Here is a 10678-nt window from a genome sequence, read left to right as displayed (position 1 = left end):
TATCGCGTAGAGTACCGATCTCCTCACGCAAGGCATTGACCTCATCACGTAACTCCCTTGACTCATCCCGTTGAGGTGGAGGTGGAGAACAGGGAGATAGGAGTCGTGGCATCTTTGCCGGTCGCCTATCATGAGGTGATGGTGGAGAAGAGGCTCGATGATGTGACGGGATAGGTGATGGCTCTCGTTCTAGAGATGTATAGTCGGGTCGATCGGGTGATGGCTCTAGGTGAGGTGATGGCTCTCGAATTGGAGGAAGTGGATGCTGCTCATCATCCGTGCCATCAAAAAAATTCTGACTAGCTTGCCACCAATCAGTGGCAAGCTCTTCCTCCGTGGGTGTCAGTCTTTGTAATGGAATGTTGGCCTCCTAAAATATAAAAACTCAAACAAAGTTAAACGTCTACTATTAATAACTTGTTTATATATTATATGAAAGTATTTGTGTTAACTTACATTATTTATTGTGGCATATGGTATTAAGTCTTCCCAATCCAACAGAGTTTTCCTCTTCCAGGAAATAGCCCTGGGAATATCATTTGACGTTTTTATTGCATATGTACGCATGCTGGGGAAAGCCTCGAATATCCAAATCTACAAACAATATAATAACAAAATTAGTAATTGTTAAATAATTAATTATAATTTTAGAAACATTATATAGAAATTCTTACCTTAAAGGCCCAAACAAAGCCTGACAAAGTGTATTTGGACCCATCGCCCCGCAAACTTTTGCGGTCATCAAAGGCAGACGACAACTTAGTCCAGGTAGCTTTCCATATATACGAACCCCACGGAAACAGATTCCATGCATTCAGGTCCTCTACCAATATTATTAGCTCCCGATGAATAGGTTGTCTGGCCTCTCTGCCTAAAAAGCCGGCATACACAAGTAGTAGAAGGCATACTCGGACAACATCGACGTCTTCCATCCGAGTGAAACCAGCTTTCTTATTAAATAATTTCTTCAGGTCGTCGACATGTAGGTTCGGCTTCTCCATTGACTCATCCGGAAAAACCCGGGATAACCATGATGGGCGGGCGATATGACGAGTGTACCGGCCTACATCATCGTGTCCGAATCGTAGACCAGTGATTAAGCAGAACTCCTTCCGCCCAAAGCAAGTATACGCTGGTGGAAAATGAAACCATATCTCTTCCTCACCACGTTGTATACTGTCGGGTAGATTTGATGTCATGGTCTGAAGCCACAAATGGGTCAAATTAGCATCTCCACCCGGATGCTGTACTCTCAGCCATGGCCCGAAGCAGGTTTCCTCAAACAATTGTCTTTGAGCAGTGAAAGCTTCTTTGCAATTGTAGTGGCCAGGCTGACTTTATTTCTCAAGGTCAATTGAGCCGAAAAAAATTTCTACAAAAACAATAAACATACCAAGTTAGATATACCAAAAACTACACTGTGAAGATATACCAAAAACAATAAACATAAAAAGTAGTAGTTTATTCTTGAAACTAAAATTTGCAACACTGTTTTGTCTTTTGGTTGAAATGAAAATCGCAACGAGAGAATCGCAACGCGAGATGACAATCGCAACGAGAGAATCGCAACGCGAAATGAAAATCGCAACGAGAGAATCGCAACGCGAAATGAAAATCGCAATGCGATTTTGGTTTCGCGTTGCGATTCTCTCGTTGCGATTTTCATTTCGCGTTGCGATTCTCTCGTTGCGACAGTCATTCTCTCGTTGCGATTTTCATTTATCTCGTTGCGACTCTTCTGCAAATTGAAACTTGAATGGATTGCATTACTTCAACCAAAAGACAGAACAAAGACAAAGACAAATACTAACTTGAAAATCGCAACGAGAGAATAGCAACGCGAAATGAAAATCGCAACGACAGAATCGTAACGCGAAATGAAATCTAAGTGAAATGGTTAATCTATTATTGAAATGACCAGTAAACTTATCATCAGTTTCAATATGAAAAACCTACAATAATGCAAACATTTCAAAATAAAATAATTAAAAAAACTAACCCTCGGAGGTTGATTTTCCATTTCTGAATATTGTGAGGGATTTCTGACCGTGAATGGTTGTGAGGGATTTCGCCGGAGATGGGGACGGAAATCTTCGGAGATGGGGACGGATTTCTTCGCCGTAGAGAGTGAGAGATGGAGATGGGACTGAGTTGTGATTTTAGGTTTTAGGTTATGAGTTGCGATTACGGGATTTTGTCTTAATATTCTTTTTGTAATTTGAAAATAAAATACGCGTAGCGATTATAATGGCGCTTTAAATATCGCGTTGCGATTTACGGATACGCGTTGCGATTTTATGTATTATCGTTGCGATTTACGGATACGCGTTGCGATATACGGATACGCATTGCGATTTACCCATACGCGTTGCGATTTACGGATACACGTTGCGATTTACGGATACGCGTTGCGATTTATGTGTTCGCGTTGCGATTTTCATATTCGCGTTGCGATTATGGAAAATCGCAATGCGAATTTGTACTATCGCATCGCGATTTTCAAGAATCGCGTTGCGATTTTGGAAACTGATTTGCGATTCTGGAAACTGATTTGCGATTCTGGGGATCGCGTTGCGATTTTTATTTCGCGTTGCGATTTTGTTGGTCATTTTGGCAAATCCAAAAAAAGTTGGTTAAAATCGTATATTATAACTTTTTTTTGGTCACTGAGGCGATTTTCTCATAAAAAATTTATCAAGTGTTTCTCTTTGGGATTGAGCTGACCCATCAATTCTTTTTTTCTTTTTACGTTTTTCACATCCATAGTTATACTTTATTTTTATGAAGCATACTTTCTTTCATGTCCTAAATGACTAGACTAGTAGTTGTAACATGAACACATAAAATTTCAAGAATAATTAATAGGAAAGAGTTTAATCGAATAATTTCAGAAATTAGATTTTCTTCTCAATCCTTGAGACTTTGTTCTTCAGAAAATTAACAAATCCAAAAGCCCAAAACATCCAACATTCTCATTCTTGTTGAATTTGAATGAATTGAATTGTGGGTATGGTATAAAAAATAAATAATTGAAGAATATTTCTTTTGAATTTGAATGAATTGAATTGTAAGTATGGTATAAAAAAGGAATAATTGAAGAATATTAAATTAGGGAATGAGTTGATATTGAAGAAGAAAAGTTAATTTTTTTTTAAATAAAATGTAAAATGTGATTTGAGAAAGAAAGATATATATAATATATTTAAATTGGAATTCAATAAATGAGAAAAAATCTAATTATGGGAAACTAAAAATATTTAATTTTTTACCTTTAAAACTTTGGGTTGTGTGGTAAGTTAATGAGATTTTGGAAATTAAAAATTGAATTGAAGAAATACTCACTAACAGTTAAAATTAAAAATGAGCCCCATCAGTTCTGAATTTATATAATATATATATATTGCACGTACACTTTTAAGTTTTGACTTTTGGGAGTGAAACTAATGTGAAATTATGGATGTGAGCCCCCTGATAATATCACAATTACTCTTGAGAACTAATATTTATATAAAATGGGGGCCCTCGTTGACCAATTTAAAAGGGAGCCTGAGCAAGTGCACAGGTTGCTCCCCTCAAAAGCCGGCTCTACGTATAAGGAGTATTTTTTTGTAACTTGATGCATAGTTACTTTGCAAGTACACGGTAAATTATTATTATTTTTGAAATCCACAGGGTAAATTATTTAACTACACGTATCTCACAGTAACATATAAGGAGCCCCTACCTCTAGGATAACTTAAATATACGAGTTACTCTATCCAAGATGCGCCCAACGCCTTAGCCATGAAGCTATACCGATCGGCAGCCTCATCGATCTGCAGCAAAAAGCGCCATAAGGTCAAATAGGTCAGGATGTGGTAGTGGCTAAAAGAGTGTAACTTGACGAGGCTACCAAAATGAACTCTGATTACCAATTTTTGTGTTGGACGTCCACATCCATGGCCGGCCCTACGCTCGATGCGTCCGATAATCGGGTTAGTCTGCAGGCTGTTCTCCAAGCTTGTACAAAGAACATATTGCATTGTCTGAAAAAGAACAAAGAAACTGAGTCAAGGCTACCTGTTGAAGGTTGATCAAACAAGTAGATCCGAGAAGGAAATTACTGCCAAAATCTTCAATGAATGTAATGGAACAACACGATCATCGTGATCTGCAGTCAATAGCATGGTGGATGGATATTGTGACAGTCCACCAGGATGTTTCTCCCACGGTCTCCTCACGTTATGTAATGGTGAGTACCTCGTAAAAATCAAGTAAACCCAACAATTAGTCCAATTTCGCAAACCTTGTCTGAAGTTCCACTCCTCTGTCATCAGATACCTGAGTAATGTAAACTTGGACTTACTTGATAAGCCAGTGAAAATCTTCTTCGTTTTCGGAACAACCAAAATCACAGGTCCAAGCATGGCCTATGGTGAACTTGTGAAACCTCAGCATGTCCATCACACCGACATGAGCCAAAGCACAACCGAAAAGCTCGGGTCTCTGCCAATGGAAAATGACTTAATATTCTGAACTTTTTATTAAGAAACACAATAAATGAAAAGAAGCATACCTGATTTATGCAAGCTCCAACTAGAAGCCCACCATTGCTTCCTCCTTCAATACTTAGCTTTTCAGGCCGAGTATATCCAGAAGATATTAGATACTCAGCTGCAGAAATGAAGTCGTCAAAGCAAGTTTGCTTCTTGGACAAGGCACCAGCCTTGTGCCATTCCTTGCCATATTCTCCACCACCGCGAATATTTGCGATGCAGAAGAAGGCACCTAGGTGTCTGGCGAGCACAATACGACTAACACTAAACACTGGTGTGAGACTGACATTGAATCCACCATATCCGTACAACAAACAAGGGTGTGATCCATCAAGTTTTGTGTCCTTCCTGCCAACAATGAACATCGGGATCTTGGTGCCATCTTTACTCTGCACAAAAACCTGATTGACTTCGAACTCCGAGCGATCAAATCCAGGTACAGTGATGTCACGAAATATCTTCATCTCTGGAAACTTGTTTCCCAAGTCACATTGATATATGATACCAGGAGTGAGAAAGCTCGTAAAACCGATGAAAACAGTATTATCCTCCCGACGAGCCGAAATCCCGTATACAGTCCCTATGTCAATGGGCAAATCATGCAGCATGGAACCTGTTTCCAAATCCCTTACTTGGAGCACATACTTGACATCACTCAAATAGCTCACAATCATCTGGTTTCCATTCACAACACATGCTGATTCAAGCACATCTTTTTTATTCTCCTGTATGACATCGGTCCATTTACTCGGTTCCTTCAGATCGACTCGGACCAATTTATATTTTGGAGCATCTTTGTTTGTCAAGAAAGTAAACGATGAATCGTCATTAGCAAGGTTAAAATACTGTGCATCGAACTCGTCTATCAACTTAACAAACGGGAGTGGGCTGTTTCTTTCCCTGAAACCTTCCAGACCGTCTGCAAGCGCAGACATGTCGCAGAGATACAGTTTATTGACGGGGCCACAACCTTCTTCAATGTAAAGAATAAGATACTGCACCATATAAACCAAAAATAAATTAGATGCATACACACATACATACATGTAACATGCATACATCAACTGACCTTTCCATCATCTGTCACTTTTCCACTAAACATGTGCTTAGGATTCTGAGGATCTCGCCAGCATAAGATGTCTTCAGATTGACTTGTGCCAAGGAAATGATAGTATAACTCGTGATTAACGTTAACACTAGTTTTCGTCCCAGAATCAAGATTCACTCCATCTCTGCACAATAAAGATATTATTTTGTACTTGAATATGTGTGAATTATTTCCCAGAAAACAGAGCACAAGATTGCAGTAAATGAAAAGTGAGTTTATTACTTGGGCATTGGGTATCGGCTGTAGAAAAACCCTCGGCTGTCATGTGTCCAGCTGATATCAGAAAATTTTATCTGTATCATAAACAGAAGAGTATAAGTATTTACTGTGAGCCTTCGTGTTAAGGATAAATAGGCTCTGCACCATTAAAACGCACCCATGATAAAGTGTCGGGCTCCTCTGTTTTATCCTCGACTCGCATTACTTTAATCGTCACCCAGTCACTTCCACTCGAACTAAGCCCGTAAGCCAAGTACTTGGCGTCCTGGCTAACGGAAAAGGCCTTTAACGACACCGTTCCGTCGTCGCTAAGGGTGTTGGGGTCAAGCAAAATCTCTGGTTCTCCCTCTAAACCAGACTGCACGTAAAGGATGTTCTGTGCTTGGAGGCCGGTGTTGTGGAAGAAAAAATACTTATTCCCTCGCTTAAACGGCACGGTGTAGCGCGGATGATCGAATAGTCTCGTGATTTTGTTGAGGAGTTTTCCCCTGGAGTCGCATGTTTCAAGCACCGATTCCGTCAGACCAACCTGCTTCTTCACGAACTCCTCTACTTCTTCAGCATCAGAATCTTCGAGCCTTTTGCATGCAATCATTAACAACTTCAGCCAACAACCAAAAGAAAAACGAGAACTTGTTTTTTAATTCTAACTTTAATCTCGCTTACCATCGATAAGGGTCAGCAACCTTAACACCATGGTAATCATCGACCACCGAATCGTCCCTCCGAGCCCTCGGATACTTCAAAGAGCCAAAAGGTTCGTCTAAGTAGCCGAGAGAACCCATGAATGCAGAGCTTGTGCCTGATGGTTGGAAAACTGAGTTGGTTTGGGTTGACTCGTTTTGGTATACAGGCGACATTTATATAACGTGTTGGGCGCTTAAAGCGGGATGTGTAAGAGATGAAGACATCGAATAGCCATTTATAGCCTGATGTGTTTAGCCCTAATCCCTATTTAAGGGATTACAGGCTCAAAAGTGTCGCCATCGTGGCGCTAAAATGTTGTCATATTCTTGGAAATTGGAATCCTCTACCTGTCCCTCTAACTAGGATTCCTTGGAAGGAAAAAATTGTAACTTTATTTATGAAAAATTAATTATCGGGATTGCTTCAATTTAATCATTTTACTATTAAATAAATTAATTTAAACCATGTATTTTAGAGATAGATACAAATTAACCTTTTCATAAGGGGTTGACTTAAATCAATCTTTATAATAAAGGGATTAGATTGAGCTCTGATTTTTCAAGTTGTTTATTCTTGTTGATGAGAAAGTCAATAATGTGTTTACTGTGTATATATATTTAAAATTTGTAGGGTAAACTACCATTTAGTATCTAAAATTTTAATTTTGGTTTATTTTAGTATCTAAAATTTTATTTTCATTTCATTAACTTGATAATTTTTTTTAAATTGCCACATCAGTAATCAAATAATATATTTTTGTTATTTTAATTTAACTAATAGGGACATGTCACCACCTTACGAAATAAAACCAACAAATTAGCACAGTATGGGGGAATTAAACCAGCGCCCTCTCCACCAGAAATAAAACAAAGAGAAAATAACTTGAGTGACCTAAAATGCCTTATAATATACGATTTTAATATACATTTTTTGGATTTGCAAAAATAACCAACGAATTTGCAACTCAATTTTGAATTCGCAACATGAAAGCCAATTTCGTAACACGAAAGCTAATTTCGCAACACAGTTTTCGAATTCGCAACTCGAATTTGGAATTCGCAACACAGAAGTCAATTTCGCAACTCGAATTTGATATTTTCGCAACACAAATTTCTTTTTCGCAACTCGATTTTTAAATTCGCAACACGAGTTTCGTTTTCGCAACTCGATTTTCTAATTCGCAACGCGAGTTTCAATTTTGCAATAAGAATTTTGTTTTCGCAACTCGATTTTCGAATTCGCAACGCAAATTTCGAATTCGCAATGCGAATCCTGCTATGTACAGATATTTCAGAAGTTATCCAAAAGGGACAAAGCAAAACATGAGAATAGTATGGAAGAGAGCTTAGCTTTCAATGAGAGAGAGAATAGAAGACAAAAGAGAGAAGAATCATAAAGCTTAAAGGAATGGGTATTATATGTTAGACTTGGAAAATCTTAAAAGGCGATTTGAGCAGGAAAATGATAGCTAATGAAAACTGGAAAACTGAGGAAAAAATTAAGCTTCGAGTATGAGCAACGAAAGTGATTCTTTTTATTACAATACCAATGGAATTAAGGTTTTATTAAGGAAGAAATAGCTGATGTTATGATGAGCAAAAGTGGTAAACTTTTTTGTTTTATCTTAAGCTGAAGGTTAAAGGTGAGGCAGCCATAGAGTCCATACAGTCTGGTTTTTTGGGACAAACAAAATGGGAAGGTACCACCAACCTTATAAAAGTGGTAAACTCTTCTCATGTTTTACTTTGTCCCTTTTGGATAAATTCTGAAATCTTTGTACATAGCAAGATTCAAGTTGCGAATTCGGAAATTGTGTTGCGAAATTGGCTTTCGTTTTGTGAATTCGAAATTAAGTTCCGAATTCGTTGGTTATTTTTGCAAATAAAAAAAAATTTGGTTAAAATCGTATATTATAAAGCATTTTGGGTCACTCAAGTTATTTTATCAAAAACAAACAGCTTATGCACAGTAGGGGAATTGAACCAGCACCCTCTTGGTGAAGAGGAAAAGGCTTAGCCACTAGGCTAAGCAAGGTAAACAACAACAAAACCCTATTCCCATATGCAATGGGGTAAGGGGAGGTAGGGTAGTAGGCTACCCCCAACGCCAGGTTGAGAGCAGCTTCCGTAAAAGACCTCCGGCAGTCAGAAAATTAAAAATAAAGATAAAATGCAATGCATATATAAATAAATAAATAAATACTTAGTTGAACAGTCTTCATATGCGCGTTTGTAATGGGAAGTAATCCCTGCAAATAAATCCCTGCATAAAAAACTTTGCATATAGACAGAAACGTAAGACCCGACTAAAATTAAAAGAGGAAACATGGAGAGAAGCATACACATAAGTCAACGATAGGAAGCAACGAGAATGAATAACGTCAAATGAGTTAAAACCTAAACTAAGGCAACACTTCTCCGCTACCCTAGTTCTAAGCCTTCATATATTCTAATGACAAAAACGTATAAAAAGTAGAAGTCATGGAAATTTCTACAAAGGCATTAAAAGAAGACAGAGATGATACACCCTATGGATGTGACACGCACTACTCAGCTACCCTGGTCTTAAGTCTCCATACTTTTCTATTTGAGGTCATGTTCTCGGTAAGGGCTAAATCCTTCAAATAAGATCTCAAACAGTCTTCTCACTTCCGCCTTGGTCGTCCTCTCCTTCTGGCACCGTCGACTGTAATCGACTCTACCCTCTTGACCGCATCCGACGGTTTTCACCTTAGGACATGCTCAAGTCTTCTCTCCCTCAATTTTTTGGATATAGGCACAATCCCCAAGGACATCCTAATAGTAGAGTTTCGTGTCATGTCCCACAGAGTCCTACCACATGGCCATCAAAGCATTCTCATTTATGCGGCCTCCATTCTCCTTACGTTATCCTTCTTGATTGTCCAACATTCTGATCCATACAGCAGCGCTGGTCTTATTGCCATTCTATAAAATTTTCCCTTAAGTTTTAGAGGCACCTTCTTGTCACACAAAACTCCGGAAGCAGCCCTCCACTTTAGCCATCCCGCCTTTATACGATGTGTAATGTCATCATCCACACCCCCCATCTTTATGTATCATATACCCTAGGTACTTGAAACAATCCTTTGAGGGGAAAACATGCCCTTCTATGCATACCTCTACATCTTCATCGTTTTGGTTCCCACTGAAGTTTGAACATAAATACTCTGTCTTTGCAATATTAATCCTTAGACCTTTTTCTTCCAAACAGTCTTCCATGTAGCCAACCTACTATTTAGCTCAGTTCTTGTTTCCGCAACTAGGACAATATCGTCAACGAAAAGCATACACCATGGAACACTGTCTGGTGTCGCACAATAGATGTCGTCTATAATCAAGGCGAAGATGTAAGGGCTAAGAGCCGACCCCTGATGGAGTTCGATTTCCACCGGTAATGCCTCAGTGTCACCAACTGTAGTCTTGACGTATGTAATAGATCTACAGTACATATCACAAATCGCTCGGATATAAGCAGTTAGGATCCGTCTCATTTCCAAGGTATTCTAGATCGTATCGCGAGAAACATTATCATGCGCCTTTTCAAGAAAAATGAACGCCATGTGAAGATCTCTATTTTTTCCCTATATTTCTCCATAAGCTGTCAAAGTAGATGAATCGCCTCCGTAGTAGATCTGCCTGGCATAAAGCCAAATTGGTTTTCCGAAACCCTAGTAACCTATCTCAACCTAGCTTCTATCACTCTTTCCCATAGCTTCATGGTATGGCTGAGTAGTTTAATACCTCTGTAGTTGCCACAACGTTGGGGATCTCCTTTATTCTTATAGATTGGTATCACCGTAGACTCTCTCCACTCCTCTGGCATCTTGGCAGTCTCTAAAATAATATTAAAGATATTGGTCAACCACTTAACTCCCTCTTCTCCTAAAGCCAACCACACAGTGATAGGAATTTGATCTGAACTGACAGCTTTGTCCCTCCCCATCTTTCTAAGAGTTATTTTGACTTCCTCAAAGCATTCATTGGTCGTAGTATGATGGTCGGCTGACCCATCAACGATATTATCTCTACAGGGAGAGGTACCGTCATTAAATAAGCCAAAGAAGTAACTACCCCAAACCCTCTTAATATCATGATCTTTCACTAAAAGA

At 38.8% G+C, this 10678-nt stretch overlaps 1 protein-coding gene across 1 annotated transcript; it reads right to left on the bottom strand.

The window, feature by feature from the left end:
- Positions 1-3541: 3541 nt before the first annotated feature.
- LOC120157092 (prolyl endopeptidase-like) lies at positions 3542-6759 on the bottom strand. Its single transcript, XM_039168347.1, has 9 exons — positions 6529-6759; positions 6020-6440; positions 5866-5936; positions 5605-5767; positions 4556-5530; positions 4346-4485; positions 4104-4239; positions 3912-4025; positions 3542-3815 (listed from the first exon to the last, which is right to left on the bottom strand). Exons 1-9 carry the CDS (start codon positions 6720-6722, stop codon positions 3750-3752), a joined length of 2280 nt encoding a protein of 759 aa, XP_039024278.1. The 5' UTR covers positions 6723-6759; the 3' UTR covers positions 3542-3749.
- Between the last annotated feature and the right edge of the window lie 3919 nt (positions 6760-10678).

This window comes from Hibiscus syriacus, unplaced genomic scaffold (genome assembly GCF_006381635.1).
Source record: "Hibiscus syriacus cultivar Baekdansim isolate YM2019G1 unplaced genomic scaffold, ASM638163v2 tig00002840_pilon, whole genome shotgun sequence".
Classification (NCBI taxonomy): Eukaryota; Viridiplantae; Streptophyta; class Magnoliopsida; order Malvales; family Malvaceae; genus Hibiscus; species Hibiscus syriacus.
The sequence above is the reverse complement of the archived record's forward strand: the minus strand, read 5'-3'. Positions and strand labels throughout refer to the sequence as shown.